The following is a 24,489-nucleotide window of genomic DNA, read 5'->3' on the forward strand; positions in this document are numbered from 1 at the left end:
TGGGGACATGGGAATAACTCAGGTCATCCAATGGGGGAGATGGGCATGTCAACGGTGCTCACACTGGGTGCCCAGGAAGAATCAAGGATGCCCAGGGATCTGGGAAGCTGGGGAGCCCTCTAACAAACCTGGGGCTCAGGGAGGCTCCTTGGAGGAAGTAACATCTGAACTGAGACTCCAAGGATCAGGAGGTGTTAACAGGATGAAGGGACTGCAAGTTCTGGAAGGTGAGGCTGGAGGAGCTGGAGACCGGATCCTGATCATTTACCTGTTAGGAAGCTCACTCTGGCTGCAGGTGAGAGCTTGGATTGCTGGGTGTAACCCACATAGGGAGGCCAGAAGATTGCCCATCCAGGGGAGAGATGAGACCTGGGCCAGGGCAGTGGCCAAGGGGATGGTGAGAAAAGGGCTTTGAGGGGTGTTAGAAGCAGGCTGGGGGTGGTGAAGAGGTCAGTTTGGCCGTGCCAGGTCTGTAGGGCCTGGGCGACAACCCCCAGGGACAGCCAGGAGCTGCTGGCTATCTCAGTTGAGAGGCAGAGACTGGGGGGCCTCAGCCACGCCTGGTGACCGAAGCCATGGGGGTGGTGGATGAGGTGGCCCCAGGAGAACACACAGAAGAAAGAGAAGAGCTTTCCTCCCGGAGATGCTCCTGCAGTTATAAAGTATGTGAAAACTCACCTGGGAGAGGTGAATCCCAGGCCATGATCCGCTTCCTTCTTTCCAGATTTGAAGTGGAAATGTCATTCCTGGGGGGCTGCAATGCTCAGTTGTGGTGGGGCGGGGGTGTGGGGGCGCGAGGGAAGGCAGAGGACATGTGAGAATCAGTCCAGGGTCGGGGGGTCCTGGGAAAGGAATGTGAGGGAGGGCAGGGAACCTGGGTGTGGGCTCCTGCTCGCAGAATGTCCACCTGCTGTACCTCAGTCATTGCAGCCATGTGCCCTCATGGCCCCCCATCATCTGGTCTCATATAGAAGTCAAGGCAAAAGCTGTTACCCCATTTTACAGATTCAGAAACCAAGGCTCAGGTGGGGACAGAGCCTGGCAGTCATGGGAGAAGCCCCAGCCACAGAGCAAGTCAGTGACCGAGGTAAAATGATGCCAGGCCTCTTTCTACATATCAGCGGCCTCCTGCCTTCCTGCAGAGGTGGAGGCAGATGTGGTGGTCGACCTGACAGTAGAGGCCCTAATCTCAGGGTGCCCAGGATGAGAGCTAGCTCCCTGGCTGTGGCCTCTGGCCTTTACCTCTCTGGAAGGCTGTGCATGTGGGAGCACATCGGTGAGCACACACTTCTTCCGGAGTGGAGTGGAGTGAAGCTGAGAGCATCCCCCACCCGCCCCCCAGCCTTCCCCAACCCCATGGGAGCTAAGCCGACTGCGGCAGCATCCCCGGTGCTGTCCCCTGAGCCTGGGCTCAGCTCAGCTCAGAGAACCCCCAGCAGCTGCACCGTGTTCCCCATGCCTCTCTAGGGAGCCACAGACACAAAGACTGCAGCAGACAATTCCCAGCAATTGGGAGGCTCCGGGTCAGTTGATATTCCCAGAAGCCCCTAATGCATGTCTGCCCCCTCAGCCTGGAGGCTGTAATCCCTGTGCTGAGGTTAGAATTTGCTGGGGGAGGCAGGTGGCGTAGCTGGGTAGGCAGAGGCTCTGAATGAGACCCAGAGGTAGAAGTCGTGGGTGGGCCTGAAGCCCAGTGTGCCCCTATGGCACAGGCCCTGGGGTGGGCATTTAGATAGCGGCGTCTGAGGAGCTCGTCTCCCAGGCCTCCAGGAAGCGGCCATGACCCCCCTGCACCGTGTTAAGTGCCCACAGCCTCCTTTGTCTCCACTGTACGCTGCACTTGTCATACCGGCTCCTGAGCCGTTATAGCCGGTGGTTGCAGAGTCAGCCAGCTTTCCCTGCATGGTCCAGGCAGTAAGTATTTTAGGCTTTGTGGGCCATACGTCCCTGCTGTAACTACTCAGCTCTGCACTTACAGTGAAAGCAGCCATAAACAACACGTAAACGAATGAGCATGGCTGTGTCCAATAAAACTTTATTTATGGACATTGAAATTTACTCCCATATTATTTTCATGTGTCACAAAATATTCTTGTTTTGATTATTTGAAAATGGAAAAACCATTCTTAGCTAAACAAGCATAGGTGGCTGGTCATATTTTGCCTGTGAGTTACCGTTTGCCAACCCCTGGGTTAGAGCAAGGCCCCTGAAGCCTGACCGCCTGGCTCTGCTGTGTGACCTTCGGCAACTGGCTAAACATTTCTGTGCTTCAGATTTCTCATCTGTAAAATGGGGATGATATCGTTAATACTTTGTGAATGTAAAATGGTGCAGCCACGTTGGAAATTATGTTAAGGGAAAGAAGCTGGACACAAAAGGCCATGTATCATATGATTCCATTTATATGAAATGTCCAGATCTATAGAGACAGAAAGTAGATTAGTGGTTGCCAGGGGCTGGGGTGGGCTGGGGCGGACCAGGGAGTGACTGCTGATGGGTGTGGGGTTTTTGTTGGGATGATGAAAATGCTTTGGAACTAGATAGTGGTGATGGTTGCACACTTTGTGACTATACTAAAAACTGAATATGCTAAAGACTGAATCATACACTTTCAGAGGGTGGATTTTATGGTGTGTGAACTCTATCTTGATAAAAACATACTGATAACACTCAGCTCAGTGTTGCTGTTAGAGTTCATGCATGCCAGCACTTGGAACGGGGCCTAGTGCATAGTAAGTGCCGGGCTGTGCCCCTCGCTGGTCCTGTGAGGGCCCAAGGGGTCACGGTGTCTGTCCTGTTCACACTGTCTCAGGGCCTAGGACCCTGCCTGGTACAGAACATATGGTTTCGAGTTTCTGGAGTCCCACAGACCAGAGGGTGAGTCTTGACTCTTTCGGCAAGTCGTTTTGCTGCTCTGAGCCCCCGGCTCCTCATCTGTAAAATGGGACAATAATAACAGTGGCATTGAAAATCAAATGATGCCCGAAATCAGGGTGTGGGAGGTGCCCAAGCCAATGGCCATCTGGCCACACTTGGCCAACACTGGCCCCAAGACACTGAGCCCTCAGCAGGTACCTCCAGGGCACCAAGCAGGGCTGGGGCAGTTGCTCCTGGTGGCAGCAGCTCAACCCACAAGATGCCTCCCGTTGTGCCAGCAGCGGCCCGCAGGCCCCACCGGGCTGGGCTCCCTGAGCCTGAAGGAATGAACACCGGGGCACCAGAGCAGATTCCCTGATTGACCACAGCCAGCCATGTGACCGCAGGCCAGGCACTGCCTCTTTCTCTCTCTGAGCCTCAGTTTGTTCAACTGTCTAATGGATTTAGGACACAGTACCTACCACTTCGGGTGATTGTGACAGTGAGCTGGGACAATGAATGCGGAGTGTTCACACAGTGCCTGGTGTACTTTAACTGCTTGATACATGTCAGCTTTTATGATGGTTTATTTCAAAAAAGTTATTTTGAAAGTCTTTGTGCTAGGCACTTTTCTAGTTTCTGGGGCTACAGCAGAGAATAAAACAGACAAAATCCTTGCCTTACATTATCCATAACTTACATTATGGTGGTGTAGGCAGACAAGAAACAAAATAAATAAATTAGATTTGAGAACATGATCGAGAAAACAAGCTAAGAATGACCGAGGGAATGTGGGAAGGGGTTGCAGTTTTACAGAAGGTGACCTGGGAAAGTCCGCTTGTGAAAAGGACATTTGAGCAAAGACCTGAGGAGAGGAGGGGAAGGAGGGAGCCACTCAGGGTTCTAAGGGAAGAGCATTCCAGGCAAAGGAAGCAGCAGCAGTGTGCTGGGCAAGTGTGGCTGGAGGCGGGGGGTGATTAGCTCAGGGGTGGGTGGCAGGGGACTGTCCTGGGGACTTGCACGTGGGGGCCTCTGACTCTGAGTGACACTGGGACACACTGCAGGGCTCTGTGCAGAGGCTGACCAGCCCTGACCTAGGCTGCAATGACTTTGCTGTGTCTGGGACCGACTCCTCGCCCCTCCCCTGCCTCACAGCTCTGTTTCCTCCCACAGGACCAGCTGGTGGCCTCCATGGGCGCCTGAGGGCCTGGCGCCAGGACCCGGGGCACGAGCATGGTGAGACACCAGCCCCTGCAGTATTATGAGCCACAGCTGTGCCTGTCCTGCCTCACGGGCATCTACGGCTGCCGCTGGAAACGCTACCAGCGCTCCCACGATGACACGACACCGGTGAGCTATGCTGGGGTGGGGGCAGAAGCCCCCAGGGAGCCCCAGGGTTGGGGGGAGGGGCTCAATTCTGTCACTGTGCTGTGTGGCTCTGGACAGGCCAGGGCCCCTTCTGGGTTTCAGTTTCTCCCTCTGTAAGATGGGCCCCTGGTAATTCCTGCGTCCACCCAGCTAGGCGGGCAAGGAAGTAGCTGTCCTGTTGTGGATGTAGCCAGCTGTTAACTCTCCTTCGACAGCGTGGGGGCTGGGCTGCTCCCACGGTCTGGGCAGGGAGAGATGCTCGAGGAAGGGGTTGCCCCAAGGTGAGCAGAAGATCTCAGCTTCCTGGAGATCCAGATGGACAGGCAAGCAAGTGGGTGGCTGGTAGGGAGGGTGAGGAGGTGGGCCAGGCCATCCTGGAGCCTGGGAGCTGGCAGGGCCATGGCCTGGCACCAGGGCCCAGTCACCTGAGCCACAGGCCTGCCAAAGCTGGCAGCAGGTGCTCAGCCGGATGAAGAAAGCCTCCTTCAGTGTCCAGCTCCCCAGGCCAGACCCCGAGCCGCGCTTCCGTCCCTGGGGCGCTATCAGCAGGTGGATCCAGTTTCTTCTTTGAAAGAACTCAATTCCTTCAGGAGAGAATGGAGAGAGAGATAAATGGTGTTTATCTAAAAGCTTTGCTGCCTGGAAAACAACTTTTCTCCTCCCTCCTCCTTGTCTGAACAAAGAAGCCAGCCTCCAAATTCAGCCAGCCCCAGAACAGGCTAGCGTGGCCGAGGGCGGGGCGGAACCAAGGTCAGAGGCCCAGCATCTCCGGGCTACCTGGATGGGGAGGTTGGGGAAACTTGTCTGCCTCTCTGTGCTCCTTCTCTGCCTGTGCTGGTGAGGGACAGAGCGCTAGACTGAGTCAGGAGCCTAGGTTCAGGACATCCAAATGGTGAGAAGCAGGTCCTGCCTGATGGGCACCTGTCCTGATTCGTTGCCACGGCCCCGTTCCCAACACAGAGGAGGAAGGCAAGAGAGGGAAGGGGCTGCCCGAGGCCACTGAGCAGGTCCCTGCGGGGCTGGGACAGCATCCCCAGTCTCTCTACCCCAGCCCTGCCTGGGACAGCCTTTCCCTCTCACATGGCCGTAGGATCTGCCCCACAGTGCTGCAGGTGCTGAGGGGGGAGTCAGGCAGACCTCAAGTTCAAATTGTGCTGCTTCTATTTGTACCTACTTGACATTGAACTTTCTCACCTGTGAAATAACACACACTCCTCTCAAGGAGCTGATGGGCGGATGCATAACGATGGGAAGTGACCAGCACAGTGCTACCTATGACCAGGCAGTAAGACAAGTCATTTCCCACTCCGTGGTCTCTCCATCTCTGAAATGGACGAGAGGTTGGGTTAAGACACCAGAATTCCTTGGCCACTCTGCTGTGCTCCGAGCTCCATTCTCCCCAGCGACTGGGGGTCGGCAGCCGGGCCACCCTGTGCTGGGAAAGTCAGAGGCACTGCAGTCAGCTGGCACCCCGCCTGTCTGGGCCAGGCGCTGTGCTGAGCACTCACACAGCCACTGTGCTTCTCCCAACAAGCCCGGGAGCTAGATGTCCTTGCCACTGTTTCACCTGGAGAAAGAAGCCAGCATGGCAGTGACTGGGCCTCTGTCACACAGCCAGTGAGGAGCAGAGCTCCAATCTGGCCTTGGGCAGTGTGGGTGGGGGTGGGAGGATGGCTGAGGCTGAGGCAGGGAGGGGAGGGGTGCTGACTCCCAAGCAGAAAGCCCCTTGCCTGTCGGGGTTGACACACTGGAGGAAGGCGGGTCTCCCAGGTCATCTCGCACCGCTTGGTGCGCTGTGGAGCCAGGAAGTGGTGGGTCTTGGCTGTGGGCAACGCAGGGCCCGGGGTGGAGGAAGTGGTGAGCTGAGGCCAGCTTCAAGCTCCCTGGGAGCCCTCGCGGCGCAGGCTCTGCAAATGCCAGGTCTGGGGGGCCTGGTCGGGGGGGGGCCAGGAGGCCCCATGCCAGCTTGGCTGGGGGAGGGGACAGGGTTTGTGGCAGCTCTGGTGGAGGGCCTCTGCAGACAGTGCTGAGTTCACCTCGGGCGACCCTGAGACTCCCAGCGGAGGACGAGGACGAGCCAGCATCCTCCCCCTTCCCTGTCACTCATCTCACTCCCCCTCCCACTTCCTGGGTCCCAGCCTCAGCCTGCTCACCCTGTCTCTCACTCCCTCTCCTCTCTTCTCCTTTCTCTCCCTGGTCCCTCCCCAGACAGCTGGGCAGGGACCATGATGGGGGCTGGGCTCTCTGGCCTGACACAGCGAAAGGAGCAGCGACCTGGTGTCTCAGAGTCAGGGCTGGCGCAGAGAAGGTGCTCTGTCAGTGGAGTGAGCCCTGCAAGCACAGGTTGGGAGGGAAAGGAGAGCCTCTCAGCTCAGGCCTGGGGGTGGAGGAGAGGCCTCAGCAAGGGGACGCGGGGCCACTTTGGGCCTGAGCCTCTCCTCGTCGCGCCTTCCCCTCCTCTTTTGGGGACTTCCTGCCCTTCCCCCCGCCCAGGCACAGCCTCCCCTCAGGTCCTCCTGAGGGAGGCCCCCTGCACCTACCAACTCAGAGAAGCCTGGGGTCAGGTGACCTCTCTGGGCCTCACCTGTGAAATGGGGTGACAGGCAGGTGTGAGCCACAGACCATTTCACTCTTGACCTTGGCTGGGAAGTGAAGTGTAAGAGTCGATAATTATTGAGTACCTACTGTATTCAGGGAGCAAGTGTTTACATGCATTGGCCTGTTAATTGTTTCATTGTTATGGGTTGGGAAATCCAGGCTTGGGGCAACGTCACACCTAGAGTCTGGGAGGCCTGAGTCAGGAGGACGTGTGTGTTTTAAATGAGAGTTTGCAGGAAGAAGAAAAGAGGGGCGGGGAGGAGGACTTGGGGAGTTGCCTGATGGAGGAGAAAGAGCGCTGGAACAGGAATATTTGGGACAGGATAGGGAGTGGCTTGACTGCGCAACTGGGAACCCTCTGTGTTCCAGACCCTGTGGTGCTGGAGGATCCTGGGGGGCAGGAGAATGGGCCCAGAAGTAGGGAAGAGGCCCCTCCTCTCCAGAGGCCCCTCATCCACATCCCAGCTGGCCTCCTGCCTTCCTGCCCACCAGCCAACACATTCCTACCACCTCCAAGGGCAGGCTGTCCCCTCCCCCCAGGACACACACTTGACAAATAAGGAAACAGGAAACTGAGGACCCAGAGGTGAAACGACCTATTCTCCTGCCCCCAGTGCAGAGGGAGTGGGGGAGCCTGGCAGCAGGAGGCCGGCTCACTCTACAGCCAGGAATGGGAAGTGAAGCTTTTTATAACTGGAGATAATTAATTGGTTGTTGTCTGTGACTCATTACTCTAATACTGCCAATTAAGGACTTGGTAGGACAGAAGACAGTTCTCAGGCCGTCCCCACAGGCCCCCTGAAGACTGCATCTCTGGGAGGCAGCACAGTCTCAAAACCAGCTTCTCTATAGCAAGAGGGATGTAAGTCAGACGCCTGGAGGAACTTCCCAGCCCGAGACACTGAAGGAGACCAACAGTGAAAGTCAACTCTCCTGCACTTCTATAGTATGCTTGCCTTTTGAAGGCTGTTTTGAGCTTGTTTGATCCCTCCATCTTATGAGTGGGGCTCCAGGAAGAGTAAGTGATTTATCTGAGCCGAAGAGTTGAAGGCACAGCCTCCAGTGTCCTGCTTGCACCCCCAGTCCTGTGCTCTCTCCCCTGTTCCACACCGAACAGTCTTGTCTGGGGTGCACTGGTTGCTTATTCAGTCAACAAACTTGTCCTGGTACCTGCTCTGGGCCTGGGGGTCACGAGTGCATCAGACCTGCTTCCCCCCTCTCTTGACGGGCTCCTAGGCGGGTAGGGGAGCAGACAAGAGCTGACACACCCAGAACCCCCAGGGTGATCAGTGGCCCAGGGGAAGCCCAGGCAGGAAAGCTTGCCTGAGCTGGTGTCTGAGAGAGTCAGCCCCATCACACCAGTGTGGGGAAATGTGCAAGGTAGGGGAGCTGCGTGCACAAGAGCATCTTGTGTTTGGGAACTGAAAGCAGTTCGGCCCAGTGTGGCTCCCATGTGAGGATGGGAAGAGTGTTGCCAAGGGGCCTGAGCCTGAGGCTGTGCTGGGGAGCGATCACGCTGGTCAAATCACAGAGAATGCGCTGAGGGGCCTTGGCAGGGAGCCGGATGAGAAAGGCAGAGGGGGATGTGGGATGTAGCAAAGGGAGGAATTCTAGAGACACCAGGAGGGTGCAGTCAACACACTGGCTGTAGAAGAGATTTTTAAAAAAATTTTTATATATGAATATTTTTAATTGAGATTCATAATAGTTTACATCATTGTGAAATTTCAGTTGTACATTATTCTTGTCTGTCACCACATGGTGCTCCCCTTCACCCCCTGTGCCCATCCTCTACCTCCCTTCCCCTGGTACCCACTGAACTGTTATCTTTGTCCATGTGTTTGTTTATATTTATGGAAGAGATTTTTGGTGATGCTTCCCCACCTCCCGTCATCCCACGGTTTCCACCCTAGCTGGATGGGGCCATTCCTGGAGATGGGAAACCATGCAGTGCCAGGGGTGAGGGAGAGGGGGTGAGTGGTCTGAGTAGAGCCCAGAAATAGCACGAGGCGGGGGCAGGGGGCGGCAGGGGTGGAACGCAGACAAAATAAATCTCCCCATCCCCGATTACTTGCCTCCTGTGATGGGAGCCCCTCCTGCCACAGCAGGAAGACACCTGGGGGGGGGAACACATGAGCAACCCACCCCCCATCTCCACTGCAGCCTGCCCAGGATAACCTCACCCTTTCACCCGCCCTGCCTTCCTCAGGCGGCCCCCTGCCTGGAAGGCCCTTTCTCTCTTGTCTCTGCCTCTCAAGGCTCCTGGCAAGTGCCCTTCCTTCAAACAAAGAGTCAGGCCTTCTCCGCTGCCTCCCTCTGTCCCGGGGCTCCCGCAGCACCTCCCTCGGCCTGGGCTGCCCACGTGGGTTGTGACTTGTGTTTCTCCCCTGGTCTCTGAGTGTTTTGAGGGCAGGAGAGGCTCAGGCAAGGGGCTCGGGCAAGGGCTGGCAGGACGACTGAGCAGGTGAGGAAGCCTGTTAGGGAAGGCGCCTGCCTGTGCTGATGGCGTGTGGAGAGGCAGGATCCCTGTGGGCTATCCATGTTGGGTGGTCTGGAGAGGGCACCTGCATGCTGCATTCCCAAGCCCCTGGCTGTGGCTGATTGGGGAGGCTGCTGACTCAGCCGTGGGACCTCCCAGGCCACCCTTGGAGCTGGGGTTGGGCTCTGCCAGTGGGCAGGATGAGGGGGTGGATTTCCCAGCTGGCTCCCCACCTCTCTGTCCTGTCAACACCATGTGGGCCTGCAACAGGGCTGTGGGGCAGGAAGGTGTGGCTCTTGCCTGAATCAAGGCAGGTTCCCTGGATGAAGCAGCCTTTGGGGTGGGCTCCAGGGTGTGATTGGAGTTAGCCAGAAGCACCTGGTCATTCCTGGCCGAGGGAGCTGCCCCTGAGCTCACCCTGCCTCCCGCAGCGACTGAGCGTGTGAGCTTAGGCAAGGCCAGGTCATCTCTGGGCCTCAGCTGGCTTGTGGGCTAGAGGGAGGTACAAAACCGTGTCCAAGGGTCCAGTTAGTCGATGGATACGAGTGTGCCTCGTGTCCTGTGCGGGAGAGAGCACTGTTCCAGCCGTGGGGAAAATATGTCGTCCCTCCAGACTCTCAAAGGGATGGCTTCCCTTCCCCGATGCTTGGGGGCAATAGGGCCCAGCAGGCCAGAGAGGAGCCCTCGGAGCTTCAGTTTTCCCATTTCTAAGATGGGGGTGACAAGACCCCATTTTGTCCTTTAAACCTTGCGGGGTTGCCATGAGGACAAGAACATGGGCGATGATACTGTTGCATCCACGAGAGAGAGAGGAGAGGCAGGCAGAGCCCTGGTCGTTGCAGCACAGGCAGCTGAGGATTTATTGCTGCAATAAAGCTGTGCTGTCTCTGGCCTTCGGGAACCCCCACATGACACCTAGCTCCTCTCTGAACGTTGCTGAGAGTGTCTGGCGTGGCCGTGCCATGCTCCATGGGAAGCAGCTAAGCTCTTGTTCATGACACTCCGTGACCACCTCAGGCATCTGCTTAGGGAGCGGGGAGTGGGCAGGAGATGACGGGGCATCAGCAGGGGTCTGTGGCCACCCACTGCCCTGTGGCCTTGGTAGGGCCCTCTGAGGGGCTCTGGGTAACCCCTCTGGAGGGCCTCAGCTCTTCTGTTTGTGTCAACCCATCGGATGGGCGGGGAGAGCCCAGGGTTCCAGGCTGGGCCTGGTTTCCTTCTGCCTAATGAGCCACTCTGAGTGACCCCGGCAGAAGCAAGGGCAGACAGAGGCCTAATTGCCCAGCTCTCTGTAGTCCAGAAAAATAAATCCAGCCTCTTAGGCTGTCAGGAGCTGGCTCGGGGTGAGGATTCTAATCCCTTCCCTGCTTGGCCCTGATGCTGCAATATATTTTAACCTTCCCCAGGCGGCCCCCTCCCCCAAATCTCCTGGGTCAGGGCCGGAGTAATCCTCCCAGGACCTGCCTGTCTCTCCCTTCCCAGAGCTCCACGCACCCTTCCCAGCTGACATTTCCTAAGCTTCTCTTTGCATCAGTCCCCCCATTTGGAACTTGGCGAGGCTGAAACAGGCTGATGATTGGAGGAGCTGGCGCGCGCGTGAGCTCTTGCCTGCAGGTGGGCAGGTCAGTGGGTAGGCACCCTCCGTCCCTCTCCAGCCTCTGCAGGGCTGTGTGGTACTGAGGGCACAGCTGGACTCTGGGACCTCAAAGCAGAGCTGGGACCACGAGGGTGGCACAGGGAGCAGAGCTCAGCCATGCGGAGGGATCCGTGTCAGGCAGAGCCAGCACTGGGGCCGAGGCTGCCTCGGGACAAACTGGAGAACCTAGAAACAGTGCAGGCGCGTCTGAGAATGTGCTGTGTGGCGGAGGAACGTGGCTGTGATTGCAAGTACCACACGTGGTAGAGGACAGCTGGAGTGTCCGCTGGGTGAAAGTGAAATCAGATCCCCGCCTCTCACCTCAAACCAAAATAAATTCCAGATGGATTAAAATGGGTTTTTTTTTTCTATTTTTAAACTCCCTTTTTCTATTTAGGAAGTGCACATTTGTTGAGAAAATTCAAACAACTTGGAAAGATGTAAAGTAAAAGGAATTCTAATCTTAATGCTTTAGAGGAAAGGCTTTCCAAGCTCTCTCCATACGCGTGACATCCGCCTGGAGCTGTGGATAGATGGGTGAATCACAGATTAAATGTAAATAAGGAAGCTGAGAAATTATCTGTATAAAATAGGAGGTAAATATATCATCTTGGGCCACCTTCCTTAACCCCGGCACCTAAGACAAAACCTATAAAGGAAAAGTGGGATAGATTTGACTGCTTAAAAATTTAAATTTTTATACAAAAATCATGAAAACAAATTTAAAGTCAAATGATAAAATAAGAAAAAAATAGGCAAAAAAAATACTCTTACATAAAGAAAGCTTTTATAAGCCCATAGGAAAAGAAGCCAGTCCCCGAAACAAAACCTGCTGTGCTCTGTGCCTTTGCACCCTCCCTGCCCTCCCTCTGCCTGAATCCCTAACCTTGTCATCCTGACAAGTCCCTTCCTTCCAGCTGTACTGCAGACATCCCCTCCTCCAGGAAGCCCTCCAGACCACCCCCACCCCTCCCATAACTGACAGTGTGTTCTTAAGCAGCCCAGGCTTGCCCAGTTCACCCCACTCATTCCTAGGATGAGAGCTACCCACTGGCTGCTCAATCACCTGTGCTAGTTGCTCAGAGTGGAGTCCAGGCCTGATTTATCTCCCGGGGTCCAGGGCTCAGCATGTGTGTGTAGAATGACTGGAAGAGGGTGGTGGTGAGGAAATGGAAGGGAGATGGTGGAATTTAGTTTAGTATGGGGTGTGAGGTAGGAGTCTAATTGTATTTTTTACCCAATGGCTGTCCAGATGTCCCCACACCATCTGTTGAATTCGCCATCCTTTCTGCGCTAATTTACCATTTATCAACCCTGTGCCCATGCTTCCAGGCCATTCTCCTTCTTTGGGTCTCAGTTTCTCCATTTCTTAACTGGACCTGCAGAGGATGAGACGAGAGGATCTCTGAAATCTTCTCTGACTCTGAGATGCCAGGGTCCCGCCCTGGCACTGCCTGTGTGACCTTGGGCAAGGCCTTGCCCCTCTGAGCCAATTTCCTCCTTGGTCAGACAAGGATAATCGCGTGTCTTGCTTCTTGTTGCTTTGGGACACTTGGGGTGCTGCAGGCATCAGACCTGGGTGTGAATTCTGGCTCCGCCATGACAAAGGGCAAACCCTTTGTGGCCTTGGGCAAGTCACCTCCCCTCTCCGGGCCCGGGTTTCCTCTGACGCTACCGCCTGCTTGCAGAGCTGTGGAGAGGAGAAGATGAGATGAAGAAGTAGAGGACTCTTAGGAGTCCCTCCGCCTCAACTCTGCGAGGGGCTCAGGGCTCTGTCCTCTGGAGCCGGCGATGTGGGGGTTGTGAGGCGGGATGGGGTGGCCGCTGTGCCAGGGTCGTCGTCCTCCATCTGTGCCAGCCCCTAGACTGCAGCCTGCAGAGCTGGGCCTGACCTCGGTGTCCCGCTGACCAGGGCACCCACCCTGGGCTAGGGTCGGGCGATCCACTGGCTGTCCTCAGCAGCCGGATAAACTTGGTGCAGAGCAGAGGGCGGGGGAAGACTTGATCACTGTCTTCACATAATTAAAGGGCTGTCGACGCAAAATGATAATTATAGGAACGGTGGTGGGTTTGGCGACTTAGAGCTTACATCTGTAATCGCATTGGGGCCTGGCAGCCGCCCCGTGAGGTAGAGGTGATGTCATCCCGTGAGCAGAGGGAGAAGCTGAGGCTCGAGGTCCTGAGTGATTGGCCCACAGTCATGTAGCTCGTGGGTCCAAGGGCCGGGAATTCAAATCCAGCTCCTGATTATATTCCCCACTCCTGGTCATTTGACCCCAATTTTTCTTGCCCTTTTGCTGGACTTGTTCTGGGTGGTATCACAGAACCAGCTGCAGGCTGGTGGTCCAGGAGGCAGATTCCAGCTGCCGCTCATGGAGGGACCGAAGGAAGGGAAATAACTCTGACTGCCCTCCTGTTACCACCCTGCACATCCTCCTGATCTATGCAGCATGCCGACACTGCTGTCCCCATTTTACAGAGCAGGGGTCTGGCACTCAGGGAGGATAAATAAATGTCTTCACCAACGTCCCCCATTCAGCAGGTGGCCAGTCTTGGATTCAGACTCAGTGTTTCTGGACTCTCAAATGCTGTCTTAGAAGGAAGAACTTTGGGTCCAGACGAGGACCAGGCAGCATCCAGCAGGAGGGTGTCCATCCTGGAAGTACGGGAGCAGAGCAGGGTGAGCTCCTGTCCTGGAGGTGCAGAGGCAGTCTCTGCCCCGGGGGTGACAGGTAGGGATCGATGGTCCAGCAAAATAGCTCTGGCCTGGCGACTCTGTGACTCTGGAGTCTGTGATGGGGTCAATGCCGTGGAGTTGACTCCTGCTTATGTGCTGTCCCAATGCAGAGTTCAGGTTCCAGGTCCTATTTGGGGACCCAGGAGAGGTCCTCCAGACCCTGCACGGTCCCCAGCAGTGAGAGCAGTGTCTGTGTGCATGTCGGCCTGGGGCCGAGGTCCAGGGCCACAAACAGCAGCGGCAGGGCCAGCGCCCGCACTTGCTGTGTAGGGCTGGGGTTTGTGGCTGCAACCCGTCCTCTGTGACTGACTGTGTGAGCCCCAGCCACTAATAAGCTCATTCTGCATGTGTTTTCTCTGGATTCAGAGGCTCTGGGGTGGGCGGTGAGGAGGAGACGTGCCAGTCAGCAGGAGACAGTGAGGAGGAGCAGCGGCTTCAGGGAAGTTGGCAGTGTTGCTCCAGTGGATACAGGGTCTCATCTTCCTGGAGGGTGGGGACAAGGATGGGAGGAGATGAGGCAGGGATCGAGGGGCTGAATATCTGTAGCCTCTGTGCTTGGGCCTCTGGGATTCTCATCACAGACACCCCTGGGAGCAGGGATGGAACATCTTCCCCCTCCATAGCCGGGCCCATCCCCTCCCCCAGCTGCTCTCAGCCGTCTCCTTGTCCCAGCTGCTGCGGCCGGCCAGCTCAGGAGCTCTCTGACCTTTGTCCTGCTCCCAGGCAGCTGCACGGCTCTGAGAGCAAGGAGGCTGGGGTGCCGCAGGAGCTCCTTCACTTGGTTCCCTGAGGCCCCTGGGATGAGGATCAGTCTGGGGTGGATGACAGCCTTGTTCTGGTGGCCCTGACACCTCCCTGTGTGACAGTCACGTTCACACCTTCTATTCCTCACACCATATCTGAACACCACCTTGTGCCCTGCAGGACGTGGGCCCAGGGCACACACAGATTTCTTGAACATGCCTGTCCTGAAGGAGTCCACAGTCCCAGTGAACTATCCTTTATTATGCACCTACTGTGTGCCACCTGATATATATCACCTCATTTAACATCAGCCCGCCCGGGTAGGGGCTATTATTCCCTTTTTACAGGTGAGAAAACCAAGGCTCCAAGGGGTTAAATAACTTGCCCAAGCAGCAGAGCCCGGGCTGCCCACCTCTTGAGTCTGGGCTCTTTCCGTGTCCACAGTTCGGAATGTGACTGAGGGTCAAGTGGTTGGTGGGTACCAAGAGTCCATGCGGAAACGGTCAGGGAAGGAGGCCTTGCGGGGCGGGAGGGGTGGGAAGGCTGCCTGAAGAACGAGGTTTGGCCTGGAGGTGACCCCAGAGAGAGGAGAGAGGAATCCTAGGGGGCCAAGCTGGGCCTGGGATGGCCGTACTGGTCCTAGGAGGCAAGGCGGGTTCTGGGGAGAGCTGTTGGGGGCTGGCTCCCGAGGGGGCCTGCAGGGGCCTCCTGTCAGGCCACCTGGTCCAGTCCCCCCTCCACTCCTTCCCCACTCCGTGACCTTAGGTACACTGCTCAACCTCTAACTCACCTCCACTCACCCATATTGGGCCTTTGTGCAAATTAGCAAGAGGCACCCCTTCCCCAGGACCCTTGACCAGCATCTGCTGGCAAATTGGTGTGACACATCTGCACATGGATAGTGACCACTGTGAGCAGCACCTGCTCAGCCGGATTTGGTGGCCCTGCTCTGAGGCTCAGTGTCTTCATTTGCTCTCGGATGGGGATAAATACGCACGAGTGAATAACCCCAGGCATCGTGCAGACTGAGAGGTGACAGTGCCAGTGGACCCACTGTCCTGCCCAGCATGGCAGCGGCCTTGCAACCTGCATCTCCTGGGAGCAGGGCCAGGCTAGCTTGTTAAGGGGTGAAACAGGCTCTCTTCTGTAAGGCCCCCGACAAGGACAATTAGTGCCATTTGGAGCCTCTGTCAGTGAGCTGCTCCCCACCACTTCCTCCCACTATTCCTGGCCTTCCGCTCCCCTTTCTTCCAGCCCCTGCCCTTCAGGTTTTTCCTCTGATTGTTCTGAGCCCGGTTTCCCTCCCCACTGCAGTGGGGCCTCTTCACCCCCGTCTACAGGTCCCCGTGGCCCTGGGGCCCCTGGCTGCCCGCTCCCAGGACTTTCATCCCTGGGTGGCCCCCATCCAAGCTCCTGCCCAGTTCTGATAATGGGGTTCCTAGGTCCTTGTTGCTTAGGCCCTGCCCCCATCCCTGCTGCGCCCTGGCTGGCTCACCCACCTGCCGGCTCTTATCTTGTCACCCTGGCTGGTTTGCAGGGTGGGGCTGGACAGCCCTTATCCTTGCCCTGTCCTCCCTGCTCCACGGTTAGGATCTGGCCAAGTGAGGACAATATACGAGACCCCTGGGTGCCGTGGGCTGTCCTGATCCCTGCTGTCTTCCTGGCCACCTGTCAGCATTGCCCTTGGGTCCTATATCTCAGCTCGCCACAGGACATTTCCTCAGCATCTTTGTCATTGTCCCTGCAGCTAGCTCCTCGTCCCACCACCTATCGACCTCCAGGCTGCTTGCCTGCAACAGGGCACACCGTAGGCTGAGGCTCCCCCGTCGCTGGGCCTGTCTCAGAACCTGTCTGCTGGTCAGAGGTGCAGTGGCCTCACGCCTGCTGAGGTAGAGCCATCTCTGTGGACAGATGGCCACTCACCACCACCAGCTCAGGGTCCACAGAAGACTAAGGGCTCCTCTGTCAGGGTGGGCTAGGAAGCCCCCAGTGAACTCCGTCTTGGGTGGGTCCACTCATGTCGGAGTAGAGAAGGGTGTTTCCTCACCTACTATTTCTTTCTTTCTTTTTTTTTTTTTTTTTTGAGGAAGATTAGCCCTGAGCTAACTGCTGCCAATCCTCTTTGTGCTGAGGAAGACTGGCCCTGAGCTAACATCCGTGCCCATCTTCCTCTACTTTATACATGGGACGCCTGCCACAGCATGGCTTGACAAGCGGTGTGTAGGTCCACACCCAGAATCTGAACTGGTGAACCCCAGGCTGCCAAAGCAGAACATATGCACTTAACCGCTACACCACTGGGCCAGCCCCTCCTCACCTGCCATTTCACTATTAAATCTCTTAAGTTCCTACCCCACCTGGCAATACGAAGACCACCCAGATCTTCAAGGCGCTCACAGTATAATAGGGGAGACCGATACACAGAGAGACAGTTGTGGAACTGTGGGCTCTGTGCTGTGTAACAGACACCCGGGCAAGGGTTGTGGGAGCTCTGAGAAGACCGGAGGCTCCCTGCTGGGACAGGAAAGGCCCCGGAGGGGGAGGAGTTGCCCCCTGGACTAGGTTGCTTTCTAGATGGAGGGTCTGGCTTGTGCAAAGGCACTGGGCCTGAGAGAGCCTGTTTGAGGAAGTGTGGGTGATTTCCTGCATGGCATGTAAAGCGCATGTGTGGGGCAGAGGTGGGGGCTGGGGACACAGAGCTTGGGGAGTGACATGACCACAGGGGCATCAGTGCTGGGAGACCCAGATGTTTTAGCTGGCCTGGGACCCAGCAGCTGCTCTCTGCAGGAGATGGGGCAAATAAATTCTTATTCGTGAGCAAGTAAGAATTGGAGGCAGCAAGGGGGACCCTTAGAAGGACTGGGGGGGTGGGGGATGCTGGGGGTGCTGGCTCAGATGTGGCAGTGTGGGCCAGCCCTTCTGGGGCCCAGGACCCAGCCACAGGAAGCAGCACTGAACTGTGGCCCTTCTCTGCTCTTCCAGACAGTCCCAGCTGTTCTTTGGCCAGTGGCTACCCGGGTTCTATTGCTCCCGGAGGGTAATAGCTCGCCCCGCTCCCAACCGGGGTTTCCCGGTGCCTGTGTGAGGTTGAGCCCCGCCGGGCCTGGAGCTGGGGCTGCGCCACCCGTGTCTGAGTGAGGCCTGCCCTCGGAGAAGCCACCCTTCCGCCTGCTGCAAAGCGGCTTTAGGGACCCCCCACATCTCTGCACAAAGCGGGGCCGGGCAGCCTGGCTCTGCACATGACAGTGTGTGGTGGGGCTGCTTTGGCTGTCACCCGGGCTCGAGCCCTCCTGCCTGGCAAGGCCCGCAGCGGGTGCCCGATGGCGCGGTTGTGGCTTGGGCCTGAGGGCCTGTCCCGGTGCTGCAGACAGGAAGGCGCACATGCGCTGACCGAGCACTGCTGCCTGCCAGCCGTGGTCCCCGCACTCGACTTGTGTTATCTCATTTAATTCTCACATCAATCCCGTGGTGTAAGTGCTGTTATCGTCCTCGTTTCACAGAAGAGGAAACTGAGGCACAGAACGGTTCCATCACCTTTTGGTGTCCGAGGTCATATAGCATCTAAGTGAAGGGCAGGGAGTCCTCTGGCTGCAGACACTATGCGGGACCACTCCACTGCGGGGTCTCTTGGGGGCCCAGGGTGGAGGTATCCTGGGCATCAAGGGAACATTCCCTCCTCTTCTGACAGTCATAACCACCAAGGGAGTGGAGGCAGGTCCCGTCCCTGTCCTTGCAGAACCCCAGGGAACACAGTTGTCTTCTGGGAGACACAGTCACATGAGCAGGTCACCGTGCACAGAGTACAAGTTTAAGGGCAGGGACACTGATGCTGGGGGGCCCCCACCAGGAGGGAGCATGGTGGCAGGGGCGGAGTCCAGGAAGGCTTCACAGAGGAGGTGATAATTTGAGCTGATTGGAAAGGCGAATGTGAATGTTCGGTGCACAAGCCTAGGGGACAGTGGCCCTTCCATGGTGAGGGAACTGGTCGGGGGATGAAGCTAGAGAGGTCCAGGGGACACCCCCAGAGGGGCCTCCCTGCTTGGCTTAGCCGTGAGGAGCCATCAAGAGGTAAGCTGGGGTTAGAGCCACCCTGGGCCTGGCTGTCCTGTGCCGAGGTGAGCTGCAGGGAGCCTGGCCCGGGGCCTGGGCAGTGCCAGGCGGGAGCTGCCCCGACTCCTCCAGCCCTCCAGCCCTCCAGGGGCGAGTGGTCTTGGTTCTCTCCTGCACTGACTTCCCCTCAATGGCTGTGGCTTTGTTCTGATGACCTCAGCAGTTTCCAGAGGGCAGGATGTTCTGAGCTTGTTGTGCTTCTGAGATAAGGGGATGGATGAAAACAGGGATAGACCTGGGCACCTGGCCGGAAGCGCCTGTGGACCTCTGAGCCAGCCCCTGGGAAGCAGCAGGGGCGGTCAGCAGCCCCCACCACCCCACCCCCATCCCTGCAGTAGCCAGAGGGGCGGCCTCCCCAGTCCTGAGGGGCCAGCGCCTGGGGGAGGCGGCTGAACACTTCCTCAAGTCCGGAGGGGAGGGGGCAGCTGGTCTTTAACCCTCTGCTAACTTGCTCTGTGACATGGGCAAGTTGCTTTGCCTCTCTGGGCCTCAGTGTTTTTATGGGTGGCATAGGGCAGAGGTGCGGAAGAACAGCACCTGTTTTGCAGGCCTATGTGAGGAGGGAAGGAGGTGAGGGATGTGACCACCAGGCCAGTGCAAAAGCTTAGGGCCCACACTGCCTTTGCTTCCGGGGGCCATCGCCAGAATGGGGTAACCTCACACACTGGAAAGGCCTCGGGCTACAGCAAAACGGGCCCAGCTCTGGGGTGGACCCCTGACCCTGTTCCTAGCTCCCCACTATTTTGCAACTTCTGGTTCTGTGATGTTGGACAGGTCACTTCCTTTCTCTGAGCCTAAGGTCCCCACCAGTGTGAAGAGGGTAGTAATTCCTTCCTGGCAGGTTTGGCTACTGAGGGGGAAGAGGAGGGAGCATTTGGTGGGAGGCGGCTTGCAGGGCCAGCCCTGACCCCACTTGACCCCTTTCCTCGTGCTGCTCTTCCAGTGGGAGCGCCTGTGGTTCCTGCTCCTCACCTTCACCTTCGGCCTCACACTCGTCTGGCTCTACTTCTGGTGGGAAGCGCACAATGACTACGACGAATTCAACTGGTGAGTGGGTGGGAGGGACGAGGGCCTGGGCCTCCGGGGGCTGGGACGGGGCTGGTGGTGGGGCTTGGGTTTGAGCCTCTCCCAGGCTGGTCCGCAGAGTTCTGCCACCAGCTCTGTGTGGCCTTGGGGGCAGGGTCCTCTGGGAAGAACAAAGGCTTAGCGGGATCCAAGACCAGCTGGGGAGAACAGGGAACTCCTTCCTTGCGCTGCCATCATGGAAAATAGGAATGTAAGGCTGCAGCGGGGCTCAGTGCTGGGCTGGGGCCCTGGGCCCCTTTGTAGACAAGAACTCCAAGGCCTGGAGAGACCCAGGCCTCAGCAGAGGAGGTGGCCCCAGCCCCTAGGCCTCGGAACTCCCTGAGCAGGGCCTTGGGCAGCAGGCAGGCAGATGGTTTGGTTCTGAGACAGCTCAGCTTCTTTGTGAGCACCAGCCTAAGGTCCAAGGGCAAGGCTGTCTGAGGCTGCTGCCTGGGTACAGGAGGGCACCTGTTTCTTCCTCGCTCCTGCCTCTATTTCCTGCCTTTGTCAATTGGTGAAAGGCTGTGGGAGGAGGGGAAGGAACCCTGGGTTCTAGTGGGAACTCCTCCATTGACAGGTGTGGAAACTGAGGCCCAAGGTCACACAGCCAGGTGGGGGCAAGCTGATGCTTGGAAGCCAGCCCTGCTCACTCCCCTTCCTGTGTTGTCAGAAGTTCAGCTCAGTGTGACTGTGAGCAAGTCTTTGGTCCTCTCTGAGCCTCAGTGTCCTCTTCTGTAAAATGGGGACCTCATCAGGCCTTTCTGAGGATGAAATGAGATAGTGAACTTGACAGGGCTCAAAGCTCCACCTAAACCTGAGGGCTGCTCCCTGGGAAGCTGAATCTGCAGCTGGAAGGTGGTCATGGTGTTAGGATTTGGGATTTCTAGGACTCTGGGCTTGTGGTGGGCCGTGGTTCTAGGAGTCTGTGATGATCCTAAGATTCCGTTCCTAGGGTCTGAGCATCCACTCTCCTCTGCACGGTGCTAGGCTGTGTCTCTGTTATTAATGAGCCCAATAAAGGACGCGCTGCTGTCCCGCTGCAGCCTGGTGAGATGAGCCAGAGCCCCAGCTGAGCCCCAGGGGTGGCCTCTGGCCTTTATTAAATACCATAAATCAATTATTCATCCTCGCAAGTATCCGAAGCACAGCACTGTTGCGGATAAATGGGACCTTCCCTGGTGGCCCTCGACTGCAGTCTGGGCAGTTCTGCTGACCCGGCGGTCTGCTGCCTGGGAGATCATTGGGTCCGCCCCTCTCATGTACAGATGGAGAAACTAAGGCCCAGAGAGGGGCAGGACTCACCCATGGCCACATAACCAGTTACTGCCAGAAACACATATTGAGGACAGTCTGAGGAGACTGAGGCTCAGAGACGTTAAGTAGCCTTTCCAAAGTCACACAGCGAGATGCAGACAGATCTGGGACGGGGACTTGAGCCTGACTGACTGTATCATGCTGTCCATGGAGCTACGCCACTCTGCTCAGAGGGTGAGCTCCCTGTCACTGGGCGGCTCAAGCGGAGGATGGGTGCCCGCCCTCTCGGGGAGGCTGCACACGGAAGGCCTAACCTGGGACTTAGGGATGGCCTGAAACCTGCAGCGCCCTCAGCCTGTCACCTCCAGTGCTGGGAGTCGCTGCTGGGGTTCAGGAGACCCTGACGCTCATGGTCCCCAGAGGCTCTGGGATCGTTCCTGCAGGGAGAGCAAGACCTGTGAGTAAAACCTGGCGGGTCAGCGCTGCCCGAGGAGAGCAGGGAGGGCCGTCCGGGCTGCTGTGGAGGGCTGTCTGCCAAAAGTGAGAGACAAGTGGAACCAAACATCTTTCAGGAGTGGCTGCCAGGAGCAGGGCCACCCCTCTTTGGGCCTCAGTTTCCCCAACTGCACAGTAAGAAGAGTGTGCTCAGTGATCTTCCAGGCAGTAGGTTTCCCCCGGAATCTGAGGCTGAGAGCCAGGGAAGGGTGCAGGGGCTGGCAGATGCCTGCACTGTCCTCTTGGTGTCCCCTCCCAGCCCGCTGCCAAGGCCCAAGACGGCAGCAGGCCTGAAACTGCCTGGCGCTGGCTCACATTCTCTGACCACCCTGAACAAGTTGCTGCCTTCTCTGATCCTCAGTTTCCCCGGTTGTACAGGGAGGATGTGGGTGGTTCAGCCTTTCTGGAGAGCAACTAAGCAGTATCCATCAGGAGCCTTAAAAAGTTCATTCCCTTTGGCCCTATCTATAATTGTATTCATAGAAGTTTATCCTAAAGAAATACTTACTAATACAGAAAGATACATGCAAAATTTTCATTTTTGTGTTACTTTGTAACAGTGAATAATTGGAAGCTATTAATGGCCACTGGGAGGAGGTTGGCTACATAGGGTACATTAATTCAATAGAAGACCACATGGCTATTGAAAAATCCCATTTCTCTGGATTTATACCGATGTCAGTAAATGCCGAGTTAATAAGGAGATAGTTGGCTGAGCACTCACCCCGCGGCTCGCCTCACGTCCTCCTCAGGAAGCCCAGGAAGCGCATTACTTATCCTGACATCCTTACAGGAGGAAACTAAGGCTAGAGAAGTCAGGTGCTACAGTTTGTCAGTTCTGAGAACCCATATTTTCACAATTCAACATTGAAATTGAGATGAATGTCACAAATGATGGCATCTTAGAATCAGCGAGGCTTGTCACCTCCACAGGGTCCTACAAGCCAGTAAGAGGCGGAGTGGGGATTTTAACCCACACGTGCCTCCCTCCAAAGCCCACACCCTGGCCGCTGTGCTGTGTGCAGTGGGGCCCGGCCTGGCTGGTGTCAGCAAACCCTTGGTAATGGTTCCTTCTGGGCAGTAGAACTACGAGGAATTGTTTTCTTCTTTATGCTTTGTGGCATGCCCAGGTGTCCACTGTGAGCCCTTGACAGGCCTGATGATGGTCAGGGAGTGATGCCATCGTTACTGAATGGGCAGGGCCTGGCACTGAGCCCAGCTGCACAAGAGTCGGGCCGGCCCACGGGAGCGTCCTTGTTCCCTGGTGGAGGCCTGACCCCTGCCCTTCTCCGCCTGGCAGGTACCTCTACAACCGCATGGGCTACTGGAGCGACTGGTCAGTGCCCATCCTCATGACCACAGCTGCCGCCTTCACTTACATCGCAGGCCTCCTGGTATGTGGGGCCATCTCAGAGGGCAGGTGGCCCTGCTCCTGGGGGAAGGGAGACTTAGCCAGTGCTGAGCTGTTGGAGGGACCTGCCCTGGTCTAAAGAGGGCAACTGGCTTTTCCCTGGGCCTCTTGGGCTGCTGCAGCTCTGGGGCTTGGTTCCCTCAAGGTGGGAGGTCATCTTGGTCTTGCCCTCTCCTGGAGTGTGTCCCCTAGACTCGGTGACAGCCATCCCACTCTGTGGGCCCACTGCAGACTCCCTCTTACAGGAACTTCTGCTTTGGTTCCTGCTCCCAGTTCGCCACTCCCTCAGACTCAGGTCATTCCCCAGGCTGCACTCGGGGCTCCTTGGGGACAAGACTCAGGTCTGCCTCAGAATCCTGGAACTCCTGAAACGTTGACTGGGCAGTCCCACTGCAGCAGGGCCCAGGGACCTCTTGAGGGAGAAATCCTAGAGGAGGAGGAGCCTGGAGGCCTGGAATAAGCTGGGGGGAGGCCAGGCTTGGGCTGGGCTGCGCTGGGCATTCCCGCTGCCTGCGGGGAGGGTTTGCTGACTGCTTGGAGCAGCAGTGGGAGACGGGCGCCTGGGGACCTGGAGAAGGAGGAAGCCTTCAAGTCACGCCTGGTGCCTGACCGCCGCCCTGTGGGTCCCCCCTCAGGTCCTGGCGCTATGTCACATCGCTGTGGGGCAGCAGATGAACCTGCACTGGCTGCACAAGGTAAGGGCTGCCTCCACGGGCTGGGAGAGGGGAGGGGAGGCTAGAGGCCGTCGCAGCAGAGGCAGAGCTGGACACGTCATCCCTCCCTGGACCGTGACTATACTTGTTCTAGTAGCCAACACCGAGTGCTCCCCGTGTGCCCAGCACTGTCCTCACGGCCCGGCCTATGCTAACTCACTTAACCCTCTCCCCAGCCTGTGATGTAGGTGCTGTTATCATCCCAGTTCGCAGTTGGGAGAACTGAGGTACAAAGAGGTTAAGTGACATGCCCAAGGTCTCCCACTTAGTAAGTGCGATTTGCCAGGCCAGGTCCCGGCTCCGCCCTCTGGCTGCCTCTGCCTCAGGCTCACCCTCTCCTCTTCATCCTTCATCGAGCTCATTTTACCTCTGATCCCGTGACGTAATTCCTCAACTTAAAGCCCTTTCCGCCACTCCCCTTGCTCCCGGGATGATCCAACCCCCAACCCTCTGCCCCCCACCCCCGCCTCTAGCATTAAGGCCCTTAGATGGCTCCCAGCTGCTGTCACGGGACAGTCACCCTCAGCCTCTGCCGCATGAGACATCTCAGTCCTCCCAGCGTGTCTGGCCCTTCCCTGCTTTACCTCTCCACTCTTGCCTCCCTTCTCTCTCTTCTGGACCCTTCTTGGCCCTCCTCCCCCACCTACACAGGCGCTTGGCTCCCCCAGCCCGGGCAGGCTCCTCTGCCACAGTCTGAGCATCTGTGTCGTCCATCTCTGTCTGCCTCTCTGACCCTAACCCTCCCCAGTCTGGGAGCTCCTTGCAGGCCAGAATTAGCTTCACCCATCTCCGTGTCCCCAGTGCCCCACTCAGGGCGGGGCCCAGAGCAGGGAGAGGTCATCCATCCCCAGCCTCAACTCTCTCATCACCATTCATTGCATGCATGGTGCTGAATGTGTGTGGCTGATGCCTGCTTTTCTTGGGGCCCCAGTGGGCACAGGGGTGGCACAGAGATGACCAAGAGAGAGCCCCTGTGCTTTGGAGGGAGGGCTGGGCCATCTCTCCGTTCCCAGTGCCTGGCTC

At 57.2% G+C, this 24,489-nt stretch overlaps 1 protein-coding gene across 14 annotated transcripts in view; it reads left to right on the top strand.

Annotated features, from left to right (window-relative positions):
- Positions 1 to 24,489, top strand: part of GDPD5 (glycerophosphodiester phosphodiesterase domain containing 5) — an 85,968-nt gene that overhangs the window by 40,693 nt on the left and 20,786 nt on the right. For 12 of the 14 annotated variants that reach the window (XM_070490683.1, XM_044752330.2, XM_044752331.2 and 9 more), the window contains 4 exons: positions 4,030 to 4,206; positions 19,472 to 19,575; positions 22,643 to 22,736; positions 23,389 to 23,448. In XM_070490683.1, coding sequence (XP_070346784.1) covers positions 4,090 to 4,206; positions 19,472 to 19,575; positions 22,643 to 22,736; positions 23,389 to 23,448 — 375 coding nt within the window. In that variant the 5' untranslated portion in view covers positions 4,030 to 4,089. Of the gene's footprint in view, positions 1 to 4,029; positions 4,207 to 6,073; positions 6,145 to 19,471; positions 19,576 to 22,642; positions 22,737 to 23,388; positions 23,449 to 24,489 lie in introns of those variants that run through there. The other 2 variants (XM_070490684.1, XM_070490685.1) reach the window with 1 other exon arrangement.

This window comes from Equus asinus, chromosome 20, assembly GCF_041296235.1.
Source record: "Equus asinus isolate D_3611 breed Donkey chromosome 20, EquAss-T2T_v2, whole genome shotgun sequence".
NCBI classification, from domain to species: domain Eukaryota; kingdom Metazoa; phylum Chordata; class Mammalia; order Perissodactyla; family Equidae; genus Equus; species Equus asinus.